The following is a 24976-nucleotide window of genomic DNA, read 5'->3' on the forward strand; positions in this document are numbered from 1 at the left end:
TCTACGCCTGTGTCCCCTTAAAAAACATGAAAATATTTCACTGAGTAAATTGGAAGGAAAGTTGGAGAATGACTGGAGTAAATTGCCCCCCACCCCAGGCCTTTAAATGACTATATCCGCCAACTCTGGAGTTATTTGACATATATGCATATTAAGAGTTCTAGAAAGAACAGGTTCAGAGAAGCTTTGTGGAGTGTGACCCCTGTGTCTATACCCGAGTGCATTTTCTCTTCTCCCCATATCTGTCATGACATCTAGTAGTAGTTTCTTGTTCATTAGGAGATGTTGCATCCAAGAATTGAGCAGAGAGACTTACTCTTTAGACAGAATTTGACAAAGAGGAGTGTCACTCACAGGAAGTATCAGCTTCAAGGAGTATGACCCCTGGAAGCAGAGAAGAGAGTCAGCTGTGGAATTGAGAAAGAACTAGCCTTGGCAATCAGGAGTCAACCTGTGGAGAAGACTCCCAGAGGAAAATATATGTAGAGTAGGTAGAAGTGAGCATTGTTAAATCACCCTGGAAAGAAAGGTAGGCTCGAATCCAATTGTAAAGGACTTGAAATGCCAAACTGAGTCAAGTCAACAAGACAACACAAAAATAACTATATTTAAACTATATTTATATATGCATATATGAAATATATATATATATATATGTATATATCCAAAAGTCTCATGATGGAAAGTGCTATCCACATCCAGAGAAAAAACTATGGAGTCTGAATATAGATCGAAGCATACTATTTGCTCTTCTTTTTTCTTTTCTTCTGTTTTGTTTTGTTTCTTCTTTCTTATGGTTCCTCCTACTGGTACTAATTCTTCTTTCAAACATGAGTAATGTGAAAATATATTTAATAGGAATGTATATGTAGAGCCCATATCAAATTGCACGCCATTTTGGGGAGGGAGGCGGAGAGGGAGGAGGAGAAAATTTAAAACTCAAAAGCTTTTGGAAATAAGTGTTGAAAACTAAAAATAAATTAATTTTAAAAAAAAGTTATCAAAATTTAAAAAGTAAAGTTTGTGAACTGCCCCTCCCAAATAACATATGTGTACACATACACACACATATAATTGGAGATAATCTCATAGGGAAGACACTAGTATTAAGAGATCAGAAAAGACAGCTTGTAGAAAGTGAGGTTTTAGCTGGGACTTGAAGGAAGCCAGGAAAGCAAGGAGATGGAAATGAGGAGGGAGAGCATTCTAGGCATGGAGGACAGAGGTGAAAATGCCTGGATGAGAGTGTCTTGTGTAAGGAGGCCAGTGTTACTGGATTGAAGAGTACATGAAGAGGAGTAGGTATAAGATAGTTGGAAAGGTAGGAAGGGTCAGGGTTATGAAGGTCTTTGAATGCCAAACAAGATTTGATATTTTATCCTGGAGGTAAAAGGAAACCTCTGGAGTTTATTGAATATAGGAATGAGATAGTCAGAACTGCATTTTAGGCAGATCAATTTGACAGGTGAATAGATTAGAATGGGAAAGCTTTGCAATAAGGAGACCAATCAGCAGCCTATTGTAACAGTCTAGGCCTGAGGCAACAGAGGGCCTGCACCAGGATAGTGGCAGTGTCAGAGGAGAGAAGAAGGTTTATAGGAGAGATATTGCGAAGCTAGAATCTACAGGGCTTGGATATGATGGGAGAGAAAAAGTGAGGAGCTGAGGGTGACACCTAGGTTGTGAGCCTGGGGTGACTGGGAGGGTGGTGGTACCTTGGACAATAATAGCAAAGTTAGGAAGAAGGGAGAGTTGGGGTGGGAGGGAATGGTGATGGTGAAGATGATGAGTTCAGTTTTGTACATGTTCAGTTTAAGATGTCTAACAGAAACTTTTAAAAAATTACATTATTTATTCCTTTTAACATTCTTTCCTTTTTAAATTTTGAATTCAAAATTCTCTCCCTTCCTTTCTCCCCTATTCACTGAGAAGGCAAGCAATATATCAGTTATACATGTGAAATCACGCAAAACGTATTTCCATATTAGCCACACCTCAAAACATAAAATAAAATAAAATAAAATAAAGTGAGAAAAGTATACTCCAATTTGCACTCAGAGTTCATCAGTTCTCTCTCTGGAGGTGGAGAGCATTTTTCCATCATGAGTCCTTTGGAATTGTCTTGGATCAGGTATTGATCAGAGCAGCCAAGTCTTTCACAGTTGATCATCATTACAACATTGCTATCACTGTGCACAGTGATCTCCTGATTCTTCTCACTTCACTTTGCATCAGTTCATATAGGTCTTGCTATGTTTTTCTGAAACTACCCCCCTCCTCATTTCTTATAACACAATAGTATTCCATCATAATCATTTGCCACAACTTGTCCAACCATTTCTCAATAGATGAGCATCCTTCAATTTCCAATTCTTTGCCATCACAAAAAAAGAGCTACTAGAAATGTTTTTGTACATATAAGTCTTTTTCCTTTTTCTTTGATCTCATTGAGATACAGACCAAGTAATGGTATAGCTGGATCAAAGGGTATGCACAGTTTTATAGTCCTTTGGGCATAGTTCCAGATTGTTCTCCAGAATGGTTGGACCAGTTCACTACTCCACCAGCAATTCATTAATGTGTCTACTTTTCCCTCATCATCTCTAGCATTTGTCATTTCTGATAGGTGTGAGGTTGTACCTTAGAGTTGTTTTAGTTTTCATTTCTCTAATCAATACTGATTTGGAGCTTTGTTATATGACTATAGATAGTTTTGATTTCTTCTAAAATTGCCTGTTTATATCCTTTGACCATTTATCAATTGGGGAATGAGTCTAACAGAATTTGAAATGTGAGACTAGAAGTCAGGAGAGAGATTAGGGCTAGATAAACAGATCTGAGAATTATATGCATGGAGATGATAGTTGAATCGTAGGGACCTGATGAGATTACAAAAGGAGATAGTATAGAGGGAAAGGAGAAGAGGGCCCATGACAGAGCAGTTGTTGGGTGTGACCTTGGTGAAAATCCTGCAAAGAAGAGTGAGAAGGAGTGATCAAACAGGGAGGAGAACCAAGAGAGAATGGTGTCACACAAATCTAGAGAGAAGAGAGTATGAAAGAGAAAAAGGTAACTGATAATATCAAAGGCTGCCAAGAAGTTGAGAAGAATCCCGACTGAGAAAAAGCCATTAGATCTGGTGATTAAGAGATCACAGCTAACTTTCAAGAGAGCAGTTTTAGATGAATGATGAGGTCCTATAGAGAGTTAAGACAGTGAGAGGAAAGGAAGTAGAGGCAATGATTGTAGACAGCCTTTTAAAAAATATTTATTTTATTTCTTTATTTTTGTTACATTTTTGAGTTCTAAGTTGTTTCTCCCCTTCCTTCCCAAACTTGCATTAGAGAAGGTCAATATTTGATACAGGTATATATATATGTTTATATGTATTCTGTGGAGGTGGATAGCATCTTCCTCATAGTGGATTTGAATGATCCTACAGAATAGCTTAATCATTCACAGTTACGCTTCGAATATTGCTGTTACTGTATATAACATTCTCTTGGTTCTGCTCTTTTCTCTCTGATTTATTTCATGCAAATCTTTCCATGTTTTTCTAAAATCAACCTGTTTGCTATTTCTTACAGCACAGTAGTATTCCATCACAATAATAGACACAACTTATTCAGTCATTCCCCCAATTAATGGCCATCCCCTCAATTTCCATTTCTTTGCCACCACAAAGAGAGCTACTATAAATATTTTAGAACATATAGGTTCTCTTCCTTTTTTCCTGATTACTTTGGGAAACAGACCTATTAGTGGTATTGCTAGGTTGAAAGGTATGCACAGTTATATAACTCTTTGGACATAATTCCAGATTGCTCTCCAAAATGGTTGGATGAGTTCATGGTTCCATCGGCAGTGTGTTAGGGTCCCAATTTTTCTACATCCCTTCCAACATTGGTCATTTTCTCCTTCTGTCATTTTAGCCAGTCTGATAGGTGGGAGATGGTACCTCAATGTTGTTTTGATTTGCACTTATCTAAGCAATAATGATTTAATGTATTTTTTCATATGACTATAGATAGATTTAACTTCTTCATCTGAAAACTTCCTGTTCATATCCTTTGACCATTAATCAGTTGGGAAATGACTCATATTCTTATGAATTTTGTGGAATTTTCTATGTATTTGAGATGAGATCTTTATCTAAGAAAATGTCTACAAAATTCCCCCCAAAAAATTTTCCTTCCTTCTAATATTTTTGCACAAAAAATTCTTAGTTTAATATAATCAGAATTATCCATTTTATATGCCACAATGCTCTCTATCTCTTGTTTATTCATAAATTCTTCTTATCCATAAATCTGATAGGTAATGTGTTCCATGTTCTTATAATTTGCTTATGATAGAGGTTATGTATCCATTTTGACCTTATCTTGGTAAATGGTGCAAGATATTGGTCTATACCTAGTTTCTGCCAGGCTGCTTTCCGGTTTCCCCCAGTATTTTTCTTAACTAAGAAGTGAGTTCTTATCTCAAAAGCCTAGATTTTTATATTTATCAAACACAAGGTTACTGTAATAATTTACTACTGTGTATTGTGCAACCTACTCTATTCCACTGATCCACCATTCTATTTCTTAGCCAGTGCCAGATAATTTTGATAATTACCACTTTATAATATGATTTAATATAATATAATTTAGTACTATTAGACCTCCTTTCTTTATATTTTTTATTAATTCCTTTGATAGTCTTGATCTTTTGTTCTTCCAAATTAATTTTGTTATTATTTTTTCTAGCTCAATGAAATAATTTTTGGTAGTTTAATTGGAATGGTACTGAATAATTTGATTAGTTTAGGTAGAAGTGTCATTTTTATTATATTGACTCAGCCCACCCATGAACAATTAATCTTTCTTTAATTATTTAAATGTGACTTTATTTATATAAAAAGTGTTTTATAATTATGTTCATATACTTCCTGGGTTTGTCTTGACAGGTATACTTCCAGATATTTTATATTGTCTATGGTTATTTTAAAAGAAATATATCTTATCTCTTCTTGCAGGGTTTTGTTGGTGATATATAGAAATGCTGCGATTTACATGGGTTTATTTTATGTCCTGCTGCTTTGCTAAAATATTGTTTCAATTAATTTTTTAGTTGAATCCCCAAGATTTTCCAAGTATACAATCATATTGTCTGCAAAAAGAGTATTTTATTTTCTCAGTGAACATTCTGATTCCTTTAATTTCTTGTTCTTATTACTATTGCCAGCATTGTAGTACAATATTGAATAATACTGGTGATAACGAGCATTTTTGTTTCACCTCTGATCTTATTGGGATGACTTTTAGCTTATCTCCATTCTAAACAATGCTTATTGATGATCTTAGGTAGATGCTTGTTACCATTTTTTTGATATGCTCGACACATTTATAATTAATTTATTTTGATTTATCAACAGTCACTTCCATATGCTTTTGAGTTTAAAATTTCCCCCCCTTCCCACTACTCTCCCCATTCTTATCATCTTAAGGAAAAATCCATTTCTACCTATGTTTTCAAGTGTTTTTTTTTTTAATAGGAATATATACTGTGTTTTGTCAAAAGCTTTTTCTGTATCTATTAATATAATCACATAATTTGCTATTGATATAATCAATTATACTAATAGCTTTCCTTACATTAAACCTACTCTGCATTCCCACTTGGTCACAATATCTAATCTTTGTGATATATTGCTGTAGTCTCCTAGTCAGAATTTTTTTTTAGGATTTTTGCATCCATATTCATTAGTGAAATTGTTCTATAATTTTCTTCCTCTGTTTTTGCACTTCTTGGTTTAGGCATCAGCACCATATTTGTTTCATAAAAAGAATTTGGAAGGACTCTTTCTTTCCTATTATTCCAATTTTTATTGGAATATTAAATAAATTCAATAAATATCCAATATTTATTGGAATTATCCAATGTTACTATTACCCAAATATTTATTTTCCAATACTATTATTTAATATTAGGATTAGTTTATCTTTAAATATTTGGTAGAATTCACCTGTAAATCCATCTGGTCCTAATTTTTTTTTTTAATTATGAAGCTCATTTACAGTTTGTACACAGCCTTCTTAAGGAGTTTAGCCATAAAAGTGAGACGAGATATAAGATGATGGTGAAGACGGACAAAATAAGTGAGGGTTTTTGGAGCATGGGGGAGACACGGGTATGTTTTTAGGCAGTAGGCCAGCAGCCTATAGAAAGGAAGAGACTGAAGAAAAGTGAGAGAATGGAGATGACAGAGAGAGCAATCTTCTGGTGAAGATAGGATGGAATGGGATCACTTGCACATATGGAGGGGTTTGTCTTGGCAAGGAGAAGGGCCACTTCTATGTGAGAGGGCCAAAGGAAGAGAGAGCAGTAGAAGGCATTTGAGTGACGTGAGATCAACAGGAAAGGGAAAGGGGCTTTTGGCAATCTTTTCAGTGATATATGAGGCAAGGTTCTTAGCTGAGAGGGTGGGGAAAGGGGAAGCCATGAAGGTATGACAAGGGATAAAAAGGTTTGGAAGAGCTATTGCGGTGAATGGGATAAGGATTGCTTTGCAGCAGTGAGGGCCTGGTTGAGGTTAAGTAACAAATACACAGTGGACCCAATTAGTGTGGTTATATGATTTTCTTCAGCTCTATTCAGCAGCAACTGAGGAGGCAGTGGATAGTGGGAGTAATTCAAGGCTGAGGCACAGAGGGACAAGATAAGATAAAGGGACTGGAATTTAAGAGAGGACAGTGTGGACTTGAACCAGTTCACCAAGCAGTCAAAATAGGGAAGAGAGGAGAATGGCCTGGGAGAGAACTGAAGGATGGAGGAAATGGAGGTCACAGTGAGGATGAAGAATAGCATGTGGGGCTGCATAGCAGAGAGGAAGGAAAATGACAACACAGTATGATCAGAGAAGGGAAATTATCTCTGGGGTTTGTCTTTGTTATCCTAAAAGCAATAGGAAGTCACTGAAGACTTAAGCAGGAGAATGACATGGTCATTGGCCTTAGCCTCCTGGAGATATGGCTGTCTTTCTGTATAGTGTTCTTTCAGTCTCATCACTCTCTATCTGGTTTAGTTATTCCATACTTCAGTCAATGACTCCAGAGGAGTGAGTGAGGCTGACAACTTTGTGTAGCTTTGCACAGTCCAATTCATGCACAGGTTAATTAAATCCAATCTATGCACAAGTCAAGACATGGTCCTCTTCGAAAACAAAGGACCACCACCACCAACAACAACAACCACACAGTTCAGTGGTATTGCTAGATTCCTACAGGAGCTGGGTGCTGGGCCTATAACTTCCTATTTGAGAATATTCTGCTTGTCTTTGAAACCAGAGGACCTGGGTTAAAATCCCTCTGCGACCTTGGGCAAGTTACTTAATCTCTTTCTCTAGATCTCAGTTTCTCCATCTTTAAAATAAGAGATTACAGCAGTTGGCTTTTAATGTTAATTTCAGCTCTAAATTGATGTATCTATGAGCCGTTGACAGCACGACTCAGATTCTTAAATTCTCCAAGTTATTCATGTGCTTTAGAAAGAATATTTTGGTATCTGGGTGGAGGATGGGTTATAGAGGGGAAAGAATGGAAGCAGGGGAGACATTGGAATGCTATTGCAATAGTCCAGACCAGAGGTAATGAAAGCCTGGACTACGTTGGTGGCCACATGAGTGGAGAGAGAAGGGAATGGATGTGAGAACCGAAGGTGGCGGAAGAATCAACAAGACTTGGCAACTGATTGTGTACAGGGGATGAGAGAGAGTGGCGAGTGGAGGGTAACTTGAAGTTTGTAAGCTTGAATGGCTGGAAGGATGGTGGTGATCTCAACAGAAACAAAAAGTCCTGCAAAATAGGGAAAACACAATACTCTGTGAAGCTGCTGTGAAGTTCAAACGCAATGATATATGTGAAAAGGCTTTGTAGTACTATAGTTTACACATGATGTTAAGCTCTTGTCATTGCTATTTTCAAAAATGGACTAGTGATCTTTAAAATACCACTTAGTGAGGACTATGTCCAGCCACCAGCTGACTGGAACCTGGCTAACAGAAAGACACAACATGAACATTCTATAGTTCTGTGATTCAAAGACTGCATGCCAAATCAAAGGTATTATCTCACCGTGCCCCTATCCTCTCATCTCTTCCTTTCTCTATCCATTTATTCTTTTTTTCTTTAATAGGTTTTTCCTAATTCCATATAAAGATAGTTTTCAACATTCATTTTTGTAAAATTTTGAGTTAATTTTTCTCCCTCCCCCCTTCCCAAGACAGTAAACTATCTGATCTAGGTTATACAAACACAATCATGTTAAATGTATTTCCACGTTAGTCAAGTTGTGAAAGAGGAATCAGAACAAAAGGGGAAAACCACGAGAAGGAAAAAGCTAACAAACAAAAAAGGTGGAAATAGTATGCTTCAATCTGCATTCAGACTCCATAGTTCTTTCTCGGGATTCTGCACATTTATTCTTGCAAAAGCTTCATCGGGCAGAGGACAATAAAGTATGTCCCCGGGGGAGGGGGATGCTCAGTGGTGCTTTCTGCAGGAGATGGGGCGAGCAGTAACTTTAGTCCCTGGACACTTTACCCAGTGGCCTTAGCCTCCTGGGGACACAGCTGTCTTCCTATATAGTGTTCTTTCTACCCCATCCCCCTCTATTTTCGGAGTTCGGTTATTCCACAGCCCAGCAGTAGTGCTAGATTCCTACAGGAGCTGAGAGCTAGGTGCTGGGTGCCTGATACTGGGCACGTAGCTTCCTATATGAGAATATTCTGCTGGTACTTGAAGTCAGAGGACCTGGGTTAAAATCTCACTTGAGCTGCTCACTACCTCTGCAACCTTGGGCAAGTTACTTACTCACTCCCTTTAGACCTCAGTTTCTCCATTTGTAGAATAAGAGGGTTGAGCCGGTTTACTTCTACTATCCCTTTCAGCTCTAAATCTGTGCATTTATGAGCCAGTGATAGTTGGACTCAGATTCTTAAATTCTTCAAGTGGGCTGGATTAGCAAAGATTCCCAGCACAAACCATCCCTACAAAATCTCCCCTTTACACACTCCATCAAGGGGCATCCCTGGTGAGTGTGCCCGTCAACCCCCTCCCTCCATCAGAAGGCTTGACCTTGGGGGTCCTGACAATACCACACTGTGTGGGAACTGTGCCCAGCCTCCAGCCTCCAGCTCCTCCACACCAGTCAGAGACACAGACAGTCCTTTATCCCCCTCCTTCCTTGCAAGGCCCTGTTTAATCTTCAGCCAAATATCAGGAGCTGAGATTTTACAGCCTGCTCACAAATCCCCTTTTCCAAAGTGCCTTAAAACTTGGTCTGATGTTCCTAGACCAGCCCAGGTTCTGCCTGGGTATAACTCTTCACTACTTGTTGTCTTTGGGATCCTTCATAAAGTTTGGATTCTTCCCTCAGGTCCTGTCTGTCCTAGCTGATTACTGTTTTAGAGCTTTTGGGTCAGAAGAGATCTTCAAAATCACCCAGAATCCACCTATAGAAGAACTAGAAAAGTGTAATGTCTCACTCAGGGTCACATACAGCCAGCATGCATATTACATTTAAAATTTCAAAAGTGTTCAATACGTACTGAACCTTTGGTCCCCACAACAACTCTGAGGTAGGCTACTATCCCCATTTTACAGATGAGGAAACTGAGGCAAACAGGGTTAAGTGACTTGCCCAGGGTCACTTAACTAATACGTGTTCAAAGCAGGACTTGAACTCAGGTTTTCCTGACTCCAAGTCCAACATTCTACCTATCTACCATACCACCTAGCTGACTACCTGCATAGTGGTAGAGTCAAGAATAAAATTGAGGTCTTCTGACTCTCCATTCCACATTCTCTCCACTTTGCCAAGATTTTGTTATTGTTGAGTTACCAGCGTACTTTATTATCGAGAGGATGAGAGAGGCATCTCTCCATTGCACTGCCATTATGGTAGCTACACTAAGGCATTTTCTTTAGAATCACAGAATCTGAAAGTTTCAATGAACTCTGGTGGCCATCTGTTCCCAATGACACCAAAAAGGGAATCCCTAATCTAACAAGGGGTAGCTAGATGGCGCCATAGTGCACAGAGTGCCAGCCCAGAGTCAGGAAGACTCATTTTCCTGAGTTCAAATCTGCCCTCAGACACTTACTAGCTGTGTGACCCTGGGCAAGTCACATATTCCTATTTACCTCAACTTCCTCATATGTAAAATGAGCTTGACAAGGAAATGGCAAACCATTGCAGTACCTTTGCCAAGAAAATCCCAAATGGAATCACAAAGAGTTGGACATGACTGAAAAATGACTGAACAAATCTAATATACCTGACAAATGATGACCCAGGCTCTGCTTGAAGGCCTGCAGTGATGGAGAATGCATCCACCACCTCTCTGGACAGTCCATTTTACTTTTAGACACATCTAGCTGTTAGGAAGTTTTTCTTGACATTAAACTTAAGTTTAGACCTGAGTTCAAATCTGGCCTCAGACACTTGACACTTACTAGCTGTGTGACCCTGGGCAAATCACTTAACTCCAATTGCCTCACCAAAAAGTTAAAAAAAAAACCCTAAGTTTATCTCTTTGTAACATCTAATCCTCACTCCTGGTTTTGCCCTCTGGAGCCACACAGAACAAGGCTATTCCCTTTTCCATGTGATAACCCCTCAGATTCTTGAAAACAGATCTTCTTTTCTCCAGACAATATCCATTAACCATCCCTACATAATGTGGACTTAAATCCCTTCACCATTCTCATTGCCCAACTCTGTCCAAATCTTTTTTTTTTATTCGCGCATACATTGGATTTAAGTGAGGCAGAGTTGCATGAAGCTATCAGCCTTACTCCCTCCTTCAGAATCAGCACAGTCCAGTGTCAGGACAGAATCAAGATGACTGGTGATAGCCTGGGTGGCTGTGGATGACCTTGTCATCTTCGATGTCTAACTAAGCTCTAAGAGTTCCACAGCACCTGCTTCAGCTGCCTTCGTGGCCGTTGGAACAGATTGTTGTCATCGGCCCATTCCACCAGGGGAAGTCGTCACGTACTTGGGGTAGACACCCCCCCTAACTCACCAACACGTTTGAGATGCTTCGGTTACCCTCAACCTGGTTTAGCCTGTCTGCCAAACGGTTTACCGAGGTGTGGCCACAACGCATACCACAGCTTTTTGGAGCCACAGGTGAGAGTTAGGTGGAACAGGTGGACACCAAACGTGGAAAGCAGCTCTAGAAAGGGCTCGGCAGCCCTCACACCAGAGGTACTAGTCTTCCCTGCACTCTACATCCCTATCCAACTCTAACAGCATCAATTAGTAATCAAATTCGTGAGCAATGAGCCAGCAGTTGACAATGGTACCTAAGACTAGGGGAGCTCACACCTCAGTGATAATAAGAGCTAGTGTTTGAATAGCTCATTAAAGGTTTCCACAGCCCTTGCATGTTATTTCATCCTATCCTCACAATGACACTCTGAGGTAGGTGGGTGCTGTTATTATCCCCATGATATAAAAAAGGAAACTGAGGCTGGGAGAGTCTGAGTGATTTGGCCAGGGTCACACAGCCAATGAGTGTCTCAGGCAGGATTAGAACTCATATTTTATTGACCCCAAATCCAGTGCTTTCTCACCTTCCCCTCATCCCCTGCCCGCAGTTAAGAAGCCTTCATCAATGCCAGGACAAAGTCCTTGTCTGTGGGCAACAATGACTTTTGTACTTTGGATGGGGAATTTCATACCTGGGCTGAGGTATGACATAATAAGCCAATTATGAAACAATAAGCCAAAGGCATACGCTATACTCCTCTCTGTACCCCCAGGACATAACACAATGTTCAATTCATGTTTGTTGACACCGATGGACATGATGAGTGGAAAAAAGGAGAAGTAGCTTTCCTAAGATGTGGGAATGAGGCAGGAGGGGAGAAAGGGTTTCAGAGAAGAGGCCTACAGTTGGTGGGTGGGGGCAGTGAGGACTGGCTAGGCAGGTAGGGGACAGGAAAAAACAATTGGTTGGTACCTTTCTCAATTTCGACATAATTCCTTGGGCAAACAGCAGCCCTGGAAGTCTGCCCAGCCCAGCCCAGCCCAATACTGGAAGCTTCAGGTAGCCTCAAAGGACCTTAGGATTTGGGGGTAGGGGTGAGGTGGAAGCAAGTAAAGTCAGTGGGAATTATATCCCCCCCTTCAATTCTTTTTCCATGTAGTATTTATGTTCCTTGGGGATACAACTGTGGCTGTTCCTTGAAGTGTGTCTGGCTTGTCTGGAATGAATGGCCTTGCCCTATTGCCATCCCTTCTCTCTGGATAGGGTTTCAAATTTAATGTGAGAGAACCAGGAGATACTAGGGCCCTCCCCCCCATCCCAGTATAGAGCACTAGGGAGGGGGGGAGGGGGTGGTCAGGTCTGGGAAGGGGGGCCAAAGCTGATAACCTGGGTAGGAATGACCTTCAGACTAAATCACATTCTTCTGGGTTAATGTGTGTCTATTGTATACCCTCACCCCCCAACACTCCCTTCTGTCTGGTGTAGGCCTTGTTAACTTGGAAATTTTGTATTTATTTAACAGCATCCATCTACCTCTCCTCTAGTCATTCTCAAGACACATTCAGTTTCCTGAGGAAAGTTCAGGCTCCTGAAACAGGACCACTAACCTGACCAATCTTGGGGCCCTGGAATTGGGGAGAGGAAGAGACAATTCTAAGAGGGCCAATGTAGGAAGCTCACCAGTTTATTTTCAAGTCTGGGCTCCAAGGGGTCCATGCATCAGATATGGGGATGGGCCACTGCCCCCGAGACTGCTGCCTCTCTAGTCTCTCCCTATGCATCTCCCACTCCCATCCCCCACTCCCATCCCCAATCTGCTGCCATCTAATTTTTCTTCTTCCTCCAGCAAGAATGCCTCAATGCGTCAGTCAGGCCTCTGGATTGCTGCTCCCGCCTCCTCCTTCCATTGTTAATGCAGACCTACTTGTCTCACCCATCCCCTACCTCTTCCCCCCACCCCACCTCAGGCAGGCCTGGGCTCGCCCTATGGGGTCAGTCTCACCCCCATTGCCATGGAGGCCTCATATACCTGTTTACCTCCCTGTTGTAAATGAAGGTACAGGTACTATCTGGGTAAGAGTGTGTGACAGGGAGGGGGAAGAGTAAGGATCATTTTGACTCTATCCTCTCAACCCCTGCCAAAAAAAATTTCCCCTGCTCCTGTGTCACATGCCTGCTCAGACTGAAAACTTGGCAATCTCATCAGCTCCAGTGGATTTAATTATTCCTATACTGATGACTCCTAGATCTATGAATCCAGACCCAGCTTTTCTCTTATCTCGGATCCCATGTCATAAATTACCTATTGGACATTTTGAACTGCATGTTCTACAGGCATATATCAAAGTTACTCAATGCATCCATTCCAGAACTCATTGTCTTTCTCCCCAAACCCACCCTTCTTCTGACCTCCCCTGCTACTGTACAGGGCCTCACCTTTGTCCAGATTTACAATCTCCTGTCATCTTTTTCTCTTTGGTCTCATTCACCCTATATATAAAACTAGTTGTCAAATCTGATTTCCATCTCCAGATCTTTCACAACCATCCCCCTCTTTCCCTTCTCATAGCCACCCCCTCTAGTTCAAACCGTTATCACTTTTCCCTGGACAACGATATCATTTTTCTAACTGATCTCCCTGACTCAGTTCTTTCCCAACTCCAATCCATCCTCCACGCAGTCAGTAAAGTGATGTCCAGGATATGGGGTGCTCAGAGAAGACTAGCGTGTCTGGTGTGGGCACTTGCTGCCCCCTTTTCAGGGCTGCTCATCCACCTTTGGTGTCCACCTTCACCCAAGTCTCACCTGTGGCTCCAAGAAGCTGTAACACGTGTAGTGGCCATACCCCAGTAAAACTGTCTCAGCAGTACCCAGGAACAGTCATGTTGCGTGATGACTAACTTTGATAGACTTAGCCCTTCTCAGCAATGCAAGGATCTAAGACATCTCCAAAAGTCTCATGATGGAAAATGCTATCCACATCCAAAGAAAGAACTGTGGAGTTTGAATGCAGATAGCTATTTGCTCTTTTTTTCTCTTCTGTTTTGCTTTTGTTTCTTCTTTCTTGTGGTTCCTTCTATTGCTTCTAATTCTTCCTTACAACATGACTAATGTGAAAATATGTTTAATAGAAATGTATATGTAAAGCCTATATTATATTGCATGTTATCTTGGGGAGGGAGGTGGGGAGGGAGGGGGAGAAAAATTTAAAACTCAAAAGCTTATGGAAGTGATTGTTGATAATCAAAATAAATTAATAAAAAAATAAATAAATTTTTTAAAAACTGTCTCAGCAGATCAGGTAAACTATGTTGAGGGTGACCAACAGGCCTCAAACTTGTCAATAAGTTAGGGAAATGTCTACCTCCCAGCACGTAAAGACTTTCCCTGGTGGAATGGGTGGATGAGAATAATTTGTTCCAATGGCCTCAAGGTGGCTGAAGTAGGCACTGTGGAGCGCTGAGAGCTTGGTCAGTCTTCAAGGACGTCAAAGTCATCCACTGCATCCCAGGCCATTAGGCCGTTGTCTTGACTTTTGTCTTACCAACGGACTTTGATGACTCTAGAAGAGATAGTGAGGCTGGCAACTTTGCTCAACTCTGCCTCACTTACATCCAATTTAAGCACAAGTCAAGACGTCACCCATACTGTAAAGTCATTGGTCGCCTTTGAAAATGAAGGATGGACGGACAACAAAAGTGATGTTCTCAAATGAAGGTCTGGCCATGTCCCTTCTCCCTTCCCTAAACTCTTCCTGTTACCTTTAGGGTCAAATATAAACTCCTCTGTTTGCCTTTTAAACTTCATCTTCTCCAAAAGTGCCCCACTGATGAGCTAGCATATGTGGTCAAGGAATCAGAAAGGGCTGCTCTGAGCATGCCCTGCTCAACCTCTGCTATACTGCCCTATCAGTCTTGTTATACATCATTCCCCTCTGTACACTGTTTGTTTTTCAGTCAATTAGAGTTAAGTGACTTGCTCAGGGTCACACAGCTAGTAAATGTCTGAGGTCGGATTTGAACTCAGGTCCTCCTGACTCCAGGGCCAGCGCTCTGTCCACTGCACCACCTAGCTGCCCCCACTTACTATTCCTCATATGCTATGTTCCACCTCTTGTGTCTTTGCGCAAGCCATCCCCAATGTTGCCCTGCCTCTTAGAAACTCTGGCTTCCTTAAAACACCACCTTCTCCAAGAGTATTTTCCCTTTTGTTCCACCATCCCCAGCTGCTAGTGTAATATAAGAATAAAATCCCTCTAGGATAACCTTGTCACTTTTATGTATTTGCATATGTACATGCTTTCCCCCATTAGAATATAAGCTTCTTTCAGGCAGGCACCATTTTTTTTTTTGCCTTTTCTTTGTAGCCCCAGAGCTCGGTACAGTGCCTGGCACATAGTAAGCCCTTATTAAAAACTGGTTGCTTATGTCCTCCTTACCCAAATGGGTAGTTATGTTGTAAGCTTTGGGGGCTGGCAACCTCTTCCTCATGACCTCTTAATTCTCAGGTGGATCTGAAAGGTATCAGCAAGGCCATGCTAGGGGATTGGCTCTTGTGACATTAGCCATAAGCACAGTACAAGGGGAAAGGGGTGTGTGTGTGTGTGTGTGTGTGTGTGTGTGTGTGTGTGTGTGTGTGTGTGTGTGTGTGAGATCAGGCAGACTAGTACTGGGAAATAGGGGCTTTTAAAGATATAACTGAGATACCTAGAGCCATCAGTTACTCATTTGGAAGGATTGTGCTTGTAAGTACAGAGCCCAGGGGTTCTAGGATAAGAGGCTTGGGAATTGAGAATGAAGGAGGGAAAAGGAGGAGAACTCAGCCTGCCTCCTGTTCACGAACTGTCACGTAGTTGGTCCTGGGATGCTCCAAGCTCACCAGTGTGGCCCTGACATCAAGCCCTTCCAGAAGAAGTCCAAACTGAGTAGCGATTCAGGCACAGATTTGGAAGGGGCCCTATGCAAATAGAAGGCACAGCTAGGTGGTGCAGTGGATAGAGTGACAGGCCTGAAGTCAGGAAGATTCATCTTCCTGAGTTCAAATCTGGCCTCACTCACTTACTAGTTGTGTGATCCTGGACAAGTCACTTCATCCTGTTTGCCTCAGTTTCCTCATCTGTAAAATGAGCTGGAGAAGGAAACGGTAAACTACTTCAGGGTCTTTGCTGGGAAAATCCTAAATGGGATCACGAAGAGTCAGACAACAACAACTATGCAAATAAAGGTGCCTATGTGTTGTGGGAGAAGGGATAAGGCAGGGAGGGAAGAGAAAGGACTATTACGGACTGTATTTGGACAGGAATCTAGTCAAATCTATGTTTACATTCTGTCTATACCACTTGTCCCTAGGAAGGAAGGCCCAGCTGTCAAAGGGGTACTGGGTGAGTGGGGGTCAGTTAGGTCCCAGACAGAATATGATGTGGAGCTGGTTTGTGTACCTAAGGACTCTCAGACTTGGGAATTCTACTTGGAGTTCTCCAGGAGATAAGAAGAGCTAACATTTATAAAGCACTTACTAAGTGCCAGGGGCAGCTAGGTGGCACAGCAGATAGAGCACCAGGCCTGGAGTCAGGAAGACCTGAGTTCAAATCTGGCTTCGGACACTTCCTAGCTGTGTGACCCTGGGCAAGTCATTCAACCTTGTTTGCCTCGGTTTCCTCACCTGTAAAATGAGCTGGAGAAAGAAATGGCAACCACTCCCCTTCCAAGAAAGCCCTAAATTGAGTCATGAAGACTCAAGACACAACTGAATAACAACAATAACTGTGCCAGACACTGGGCTAAGCACTTCACAATTATTATCCCACCTGATCCTCACAATAATCCTGGGAGGTGGGTGCTATTATTATCCCCATTTTATAGATGAGGAAACTGAGGCAAACAGAGGTTAAGTGACTTGCCCAATGTGAGCATCCGAGGCCAGATTTGAACTCCAATCTTCCCGAGTCCGCGTGCCACTTAACTGACCTCAGATTGTGGAAGGGGGCAGTTATTTCAGCTTATTCCTTGAGGTACAGTGTGGATGAGGTAAGGGGGTGGTTTCCTTGTGACAAGTCCTGACCCACCTGGGAATACTGATATTTGGAATGATTAGCAAGTGAGTTGAAGCAAGAGAGAGCAATAACTAGCTAGGTTGGCTTCCTGCCAAGGTGGAATGCAGAAAAAGGGGTGTGTGTGTGTGTGTGTGAGTGTGTGTGTGTGCGTCACTGGGCGCACAGGATCAGGATGTGCAGGGGTATCATGGCTTGGTCTCAGCATCTATGAGACTTTGTGGCATTGGTGGGTGGGTGGGGAATGACTGTCATTGTGCATGCTTTAGTCTCAAAGGGAATGAATGGATTGGAAAGGGTTGATTGATAGCTTCCCAGCTCTTACAGCTCAGTTTCCATGGAAGGATATTGGTCTGGGGTGGTCAGTGGGCACTCACTGGCAATGAGAGGGACAGGCTCTCCTCTATTAACTGCTGAATCTCTGGTTCTCTAACATCTAAACCTGGGAGGGAAGCGCTGGGGAGGAATGGAGAATGGTGGGGGGTGAGGGCCCAGAGCCTGACCAATGGATTCCCAGACCAGATGCCTTAGTCTTCTTTTCTCAACATGTTGGAGGAGGGGGATAGAGAGGCAGGCCTACCGCTGAAGGACCAGGCCCAGGGTCTGACCTACTCTGCTGGGCAAGCCCAGGCAGGCCAGCTCAGCGGGAGAGTGGGGATTCTGGCTACGACCTGGGCGCACACGAAGCCTTTGTATGCCCGTGGGAGGAGAAGCCCAGGACAAGGCAGGGCAAGGCAGGGGAGCTCCTCTCTTCTCATCTTTCCTCAGGGGCCCTATTGTGCTGCTTTCCCTATGGGCCACTATAGTAGTTCTCACCAATCACTGCCATGATGGAGGGGCTGCTTATACCAGGGCTCCAGAGTGAAAGGGCTTTCTGCTCCTTTTCTTTTCTGGAGATGAGTTCATCAGTTCACCTGGCCTTGCAAGTAGTTCTGTATAAATCCCAGAGCTCAAGCCCTGCAGAGAGGCTTAGGAGGTAGAGGAGGGGAAGTTCCAGCCTGGGTACCCTGCTCCCTCCCCATTCTTCAAAGCTCAGCTTTCCCCCATAGGAAAAGGTGTAAATATGTGTGTGTGTGTGTGTGTGAGTGTGAGATTCCCTGCTCCTCAAGGCCCTAGATAAGGCTACCCAGCCCCCAGGAGGAAGGTCATTAGTAACAAGATGTGGGCAACCACTTTCCCAACAAAACCCATGACCCCTCCCCTCCTTTACTATCCCTAAAGAAAGGAAAGGGCAATAACTGTTTTCAGTTCTTTTATTGTAAATAACTTTCCATGAAAAAGGTTAAATTGTCCCCAATGGGTAGGTGTGGGGTTGCAGTCCACTGGGACCCAGGCTGCGACAGGGCCCCTGCACAGCCCCATCTCTGAGGAGCTGCAGGGACCCCACCCTCCCCCACACCCACTTCCTATACCTCAGCCCTCTGAGCTCCAGTTCCATTGTGTCAGGGGTCCCATTCCCAGTTAAATCAGTCTACTCTCTCTTAGCTACAGCTACACTCACTACATTAGTCTGCTCCCAAGCCCTGCTCAGCTACCCCACCCCCCACCCCCAGGAAGGGGGGACTTGCCTGTGAATCCCAAATGCCTCCTGGACCTAGAGTCAAGCCTCTGATTCAGAAAGTCTACAATCTGCCTCAAGGGTCTGGGGCCGGAGGCCACTGCTTGACCCCACTGGCCTCAAGAGAGTATACATCCCCTTCCCCCTCAGCCCCAAAACTCCTTTCCCTTACTTCTGGCTCTAGTTTCATGGCCCCTCCCTGCATACTAGCCTTCCTCCTGCTCCTCCCCAGTCCTTGGCCAGGTCCCCATCCCCAGGAAGACCTGGCTGGGAGAAGCCTCCAGGGATTTAATTTGCTTTCACCTAATTAGCATCTGTTGTACCTGGGAGCTTTCCCTGGATAGAGACCTGGGGAAGACAGAAAGAGACAGGCAGAGATGCACACTGAGAAAGAGGAGACAGAACTGGGCCATCCAGACCTCAGGGCCTGCTTGCTGGAGGTAGTGGGGGGCAGGAGGGAATCTGGGGGCAGCAACACTGTGTATAAAGGGATTCCTGGTTCCTCCGGGTTCTCGGATGGGTTTGGGTCCCAGGGGCAATCTTGCCTAGGGGCAGCATGAGCCTGGAAGTTGTCCCATCCTCAGAAGACCTGTCAGTGCCTGCCTGGGAGGAGAAGGCATGTCCTTGAGGTTCCTATTTTGAGGGAGTTCTGGGCCCTGATTCTGAGGCTTATGTCCAAAGGTGTGGGGAAGGGAGGGTTCCAGCCTTTTACAAGAAGGCACCCACACTGGCCCACTCGTTTAGGTCAACAGCCAGGGTGGCATCACCAGCCTCAAAGAGGGGCTCTGGGGGTAGGCAGCTCCCATGGCTCTCATCCCAGGGATGCTGCAGGAAGGAGGTGGCCAAGAAGGTCTCATCAAAGTCCAGTCCATCCGTGGCTGGCTCAGTGGAGGGGCCCCAGGTGGCAGGGCAGTCGATGTGGTGCCCATGTACTGTCAGGTCGACACTGCTGCGGTCGGCTGGGCTCAGCGGTGGGCTCAGATCCAGGGCCTCCAGGGTGCCCAGCTCCCCACCTAGTGTGCCTGCATCAAAAATGGCCTCCCAGTCGAAGTCTCCCTTGAGAGGCTCGAGCTCCCCCTGCTCCTCCTGGCTCAGCAGGGTGGTGCTGCTGGGCCGTGGTGCCTTGGCCACTCGCTTGGGCAGAGGCTGCTTGCGCTTGTGCCCGGCCCGGACCTCGCCTGCTCCCCAGCCTGTCTCACCACCGGTGGCCTCCTCAAATTCTCGCAACAGCTGCTGGGCCTCGGGGTTTATGGCCAGGGGTGTCACCCAGGTGCCCGTCTCGGGCTCTTGGGGGGTTTGGCGGGCAAAAGCCGGGTGGATGTGGACGGGGGGCAGCCGCCGCTTCTTGAAGGCACCGCTCAGTAGCCGCTCTGCGTACTGGGGGTCAATGCGCCAAAAGCCACCCTTGCCTGGCTCATCCTTCTCCCGAGGCACTTTGATGAAGCACTTGTTCAGGGACAGGTTGTGGCGGATGGAATTCTGGGCAGAGAGAGAAGGGTCAAGGGTCAATGGGGGAAGGGAAAGGAACCAGAGCAAGGGGAGAGGAGAGGTAGCACATCCTCCTTTGGGCTATGGTCTCCATAAGGCAATAGAGCCAGGGAAGGGGAGCCCTCTGGCCTGACTCTCTGGCTCCCCGCTCCCAGACCCCAGCTGTGGGACACTGGGAGCTGGGACACTGTTGGGGGCTTTTGTTTCCTGTTGCTGGGATATCTGCCTGCTCAGCCATCTGAGCTCTGAGCCACAGGGTGGCTCTGAGTGCCACCCGCCTCCAATCCCACTCCCTCCCTTTCTCCTGCCGTTCCCCGGCCCTTGGCCAAAACCCTCAGCTCCCCCAGGGTCTGGACCTGCTGTCACCCTCTGCCTACGGCTGGCAGGACCAGGCTGTTTATGGTTGGAGGCTGGAAGAATGAAGACATATCTGCACAACAGACTCTGTGTGTGTGTGTGTGTGTGTGTGTGTGTGTGCGTGCGCGCGTGTGCGTGTGTGTGTGTGTGTGTGTGTGTGTGTGTGTGCGCGCGCGCGTGCGCACGCGTGCACATATGTGGGGAGGGTTGAGGGTGGGGTGGGGCAGGGCTGAGGACCCAGGAACTTTCACTATTTGCTAAGCCTTTGGCTGGCCCAGGTCCTTAGCCTCCACAGCCCCCTTCCTCCCACCCACCAGCCTCAGTTGATTATTATCCAGCTAGAAACATAGCTCTCATTCCTGGTGCCCCAGCCTCTCCATGCAATTGGGTTGGGGCTCTGTCTCACACTCTCCTACCTCCCCCACCCTGTCAAAGCTCCAATTCTTTAGATAGCAACTGCCTGGAAGTCAGGGTTCAAACTTCAGCCAAGTGTGAATGGCTTAGGATTAGGAACCTAATGTCTGCCCCCCTCACCCCCCTTACCTCCACCATCCACTTTCTCCCAGGCTTGAGAGTGTCTACACTGCTTTTGGGGAAGGAGATTCAGTTCCTTACAGAGACTTTCAGGGAGAGACCCACACTAGCCTAGGTGGAGGAAGAGTTCTCTTGGGACCTTTGTTGCCTCTGGGGCCCTGATCCTTCTGCTGAGTCTAACCTGGTCCCTGCTCTATCATCCTTCCTTTGGTCCCTCCCTCCATAGAGCTCAAGTACGTCTCCAAACCATGGTGTTCCACTTAGGGAAGCAGGACCCAGGGCCTGCCTCTGTTGGAAGGTGGGGTGTAGAATAGTCACAGAGAATGTCAGAGGTGGAAGGGTACTCGGAAGTCACCTATTTCCACACAAAGTATGAACCCCACCCCCACCTCTATAACATCCTAGACAAGCGGTTGAACTAATTGGGGAACTCACTACCCTTTAAGCCAGCTCATTCCATTTTCCAACAGTGGGTGAGCAGTGCTGCCCTGGCAAAGCTGTTTACATGGTGGCCTTGGCCCCCTGGCTGTGCTATGTCAAGTTCCAGAGCCTTGGAACAGTTAATAAGAGCCATAGGCAGATCCCCCGTGGGGAGCATCTGGCCCAGGTAACTGCCCCCCCAGGGAGAGTAGGAAGAGAGAGAAAGGGGAGGAGCTGAGTCAGGAAACTGGGGAGAGGCCTCCAGGGGGGGTCTGCAGCTACAGGAAGGGCACACATTCACACAGCCAGGAAGGGTGCATATATACACATCCCAGAAGGGAGTCATAGCTTGCTTCTCACACCTTACTGCTTCCCTCCCTCCCCCTGAACAAACACCCCCAAAAGTCCAGCTTGTCAATTTCAAAATGGAGCTTGGGGAAGATAGTGGTTAAAAAAAAAAGGAAAAAAAAGGTGTTGGTTAGGACTGGGAATTCTTAAACCTCAGGGTTCAAGTTCTTTGGAATCCTCAGACACTCATGTGACCTTGAAACAAGGTTCTAGGCCTTGGATAAAACTTCTGCCCATCCTTGGAATGATGTCCCTGAGCACACACACTGACTCTTCCCTACTAAACACACCAAGTGACTTAGAGAATCTAAATGACGGCAAAGTTCACACTTCCCATGTTCTCTAAGGAGGCACTGTTCTGTTCCTTCTGGTCCAATTTCCCCTACCACTAAGACCACCGGGGGCCCATACTGTCCCAATTCTGATCCAAACTCCAGATCAGAAATCTGGGAAATCCAACCTTCCAAACACCTGAAACAAAGATCCAGGCCCAATTCAGATACCTTGTTGGAAGGACCGCACACACTTCCAGGTGTCCTAACTAGGAGAAAGAAATGCCTGGTGACAGCTTTCCTGCCCACTTTGGATATGGGGAAGAGGAGAGAGGGAGAGTAGAATGAAGGATGAGTTGAGTTGGTACCACAGAAGGGTTGGGGTTAGTCCCTAGTGTGGAGGGGAATGGGAGTGGGGGAATGGGCCCTGCCTGAGTGCCCTCCCCTACCTGCCATGTGGGGTCAGCATGGCGGAAGTAGCAGAAGTTATCAGTGATCCACTTGTAGATGGCAGAAAGCGTGATCTTCGTTGCCTTGCTGGCCTGCATGGCCATGCAAATAAGCGTGGCATAGGAGTAGGGTGGCTTCACGTGGGGGTTGGTGGCATAGTCCACATCGTCGGGGGGTGGGGCCTGCAGCCCAGCAGGAGCACTCCGAGAAGTACAGGAGGAGGTGGGCTTCCCCGGGGTGTGTGGCTGTCCCAGGCAGGCGGGATCTGCAGCCAGGGGTGAGCCAGGGGCTGCTGAACCTGGCACCTGGTGGTAGCCATGGGGGTCAGTCCCCCCAGGGGGCAGGGAGGGGGCCTTGGCGTTGAGGATGGAGAATTCCTGCAGCCACTGCAGGCTAGTCAGGCTGTCATCCAGGCCGCTGGGTTCCTCCAGACCGCCCTCCTCCACCGCCCCCGCTCCAGAGAGACGCAGCCAATTCTCTGCCATGTCTGGGGGGGCCTCCCCGCGGGTGAGCTCAACATCCAAGTGCAGAGCGCCGGGACGGTCCTCCTGCGTTCTCTGGCCCAGTGACCGCGGCTCCGCTTACAGGGTCTCCCGGGTGGCGGTGGCGGTGCTTAGATCCATCCCGAGCCTTCCAGGAAACACGTCGGGTCGGTCAAGCCTGGGAAGTGGGTGGGTGGGTGGGACAGAGCTAAGCACCCCTCACCCCGGGGGAGGAGCAGGAATCGAGCCCCGGGGAGGTGTGGGTTTTCGTTAAATCGCCTTGCCAGGTAGGGACGGAGGTGGGGGTGGGTGGGTAGGGAGCAGGGGTAGAGGGGCTTCTCCCGTGTCTTGAGCTGGGATAAAGAAGGCGAGACACGGAACACGTCGGGTCCAGGATGAGTCCAGCCCCAACTTCTGAAAGCCCACCCCGTTTTTCTCGCCTTCTTTTTCCTGCCCTGAAACGCGCTAGGGTGGACTTTCCTAGCCCAAAAGGTGCGGGGGCAGGCGGTCCGGGCCCCCTGAGCTTTCCCGCTTTCTTAGAAGAACGGGCATCCAGTGGGTTCGCCCCCAAACCACAGCAGAAATGGTGGAGAAGGGAGCAGGGAGCCAGCTCTACAGGGAGGGAGGGCGGAAAAGTGAGAAGGCAAGACGGGAGAAGCCACAGGGACAGCTGGGGACTGGAGCAGAGACGGGCGGGAGGACTTGGCCCCCCAAACCCGTGAGGGCGTCGGCCCCTGGGACGAGGAAGCCCGCTTAGCACTGGCTGCCCCCTCTGGCCCCTGCCCCAGTCCTCCCTCCCGCCTTCTTCCCTCTTTATTTTTCCCTCCCCGCTCCCGCCCCTTACCTGGCTCAGAGCGCGGCCCCGGCCCGAGGAAGGTTCTGGAAGGAAAGGCCCCCCCACCCCGCCCCCCGCCACTCTCCGCCCCCAGCTCGTGGCCCCGCCAGCGCCCCTCGTCCCACCCCCCCCTCCCGGCTGAGCTTCTCTGAGCAGTGGCGGCCCTGGGACCGGCATTAAGTAGCTGCTCGGGAAGGCTTCTCTTGCTGCCATGGCGACGCCCCACCCCCATAAACAGCTTCTGCGGCAGCCATAGGTCCGCGCGTCTCCATGGAGACCGCGGGCACTTGCCACTCTCAACCCCGCTACCTCGCTTCGAACTCAGTACTTCTCGGGCTTCACCCCGCCCCCTTCGCTCCGCGCATTCCCGCGCCCAGCTCCGTGGGCCCCGCGCTGAGAGCTGGAGACCCGCGCAGCTCCCGGCTCCCCGCCTGTATTCCCGGGAGGCCGCTCTACCTTTTCGCCGGTTGCCCCCTCTCTCCGCCCTGCTTGCCTGCAGGTTGATGAGCTCAAAAGTACAGGAAGCTCCTTGGGATTGAGCTTCAGGCGCGGGCTCGGGGCCTCCTTCTCTCTGCTGTGCGGGACACTCGATCAAGCTCCTGCAGCCTTCGCTGCTCCCCTAGTTCTTTTTCTGTCCCCAGACCCTGATCCCCAGGGTCATCCAAGGTCTCTGGCATGTTTGTCTCTCCGATGCCACTACTCAGGAACCAAGCAAAGCAGCAGACCGGAGTAGAGCTCAGGGGCATTATCCTCCTTTTTGCCTTGGCCAGCCAGCTAGGGAAAGCCACCACCGTACCCTTTGTCCACCTCTCCCCTCCCCTAATATATTAGTGGGAAGGAGGCACAAGACAGCAAACCTCAAAGAGCAAGGGGAGAAACTCCAGTGTACCTGTAGTTTCTTAACTTTTGGCAAAAAGGAGCCCCCTTCCCCCTCCCCTCTATTCCTCTGGCCTCACCCTAGTCAGTAACATTCCTGCTGTTTAATTATTGAAGGCCTCAGTGTGCTTAGAAGCTCTCTAGTTTGCCTTAGCAGAATCAAGGGTCGGGGAGGGGTGTTACACATCACACAGGCCTGTACAGGGAGAACTGGGGTCATCTGGGGGAGGGAAAGGGGAGCTGTTGCCCAGGAGGTTGGTGTGGAAGCT

General features: G+C 46.5%; 1 protein-coding gene across 2 annotated transcripts; it reads right to left on the reverse strand.

Annotated features, from left to right (window-relative positions):
* Positions 1-18326: 18326 nt before the first annotated feature.
* On the reverse strand, positions 18327-23908 carry FOXJ1 (forkhead box J1). Of its 2 annotated transcripts, none has more exons than XM_021002679.1 (3): positions 23841-23908; positions 22514-23144; positions 18327-20124 (listed from the first exon to the last, which is right to left on the reverse strand). In XM_021002679.1, exons 2-3 carry the CDS (start codon positions 22997-22999, stop codon positions 19354-19356), a joined length of 1257 nt encoding a protein of 418 aa, XP_020858338.1. In that variant the 5' UTR covers positions 23000-23144; positions 23841-23908; the 3' UTR covers positions 18327-19353. The 2 variants fall into 2 exon arrangements, with proteins under 2 accessions (XP_020858338.1, XP_020858337.1); XM_021002678.1 differs by having other exon boundaries at positions 22514-23174.
* Between the last annotated feature and the right edge of the window lie 1068 nt (positions 23909-24976).

This window comes from Phascolarctos cinereus, unplaced genomic scaffold, assembly GCF_003287225.1.
Source record: "Phascolarctos cinereus isolate Bilbo 61053 unplaced genomic scaffold, phaCin_HiC Scaffold_5;HRSCAF=322, whole genome shotgun sequence".
NCBI classification, from domain to species: Eukaryota; Metazoa; Chordata; class Mammalia; order Diprotodontia; family Phascolarctidae; genus Phascolarctos; species Phascolarctos cinereus.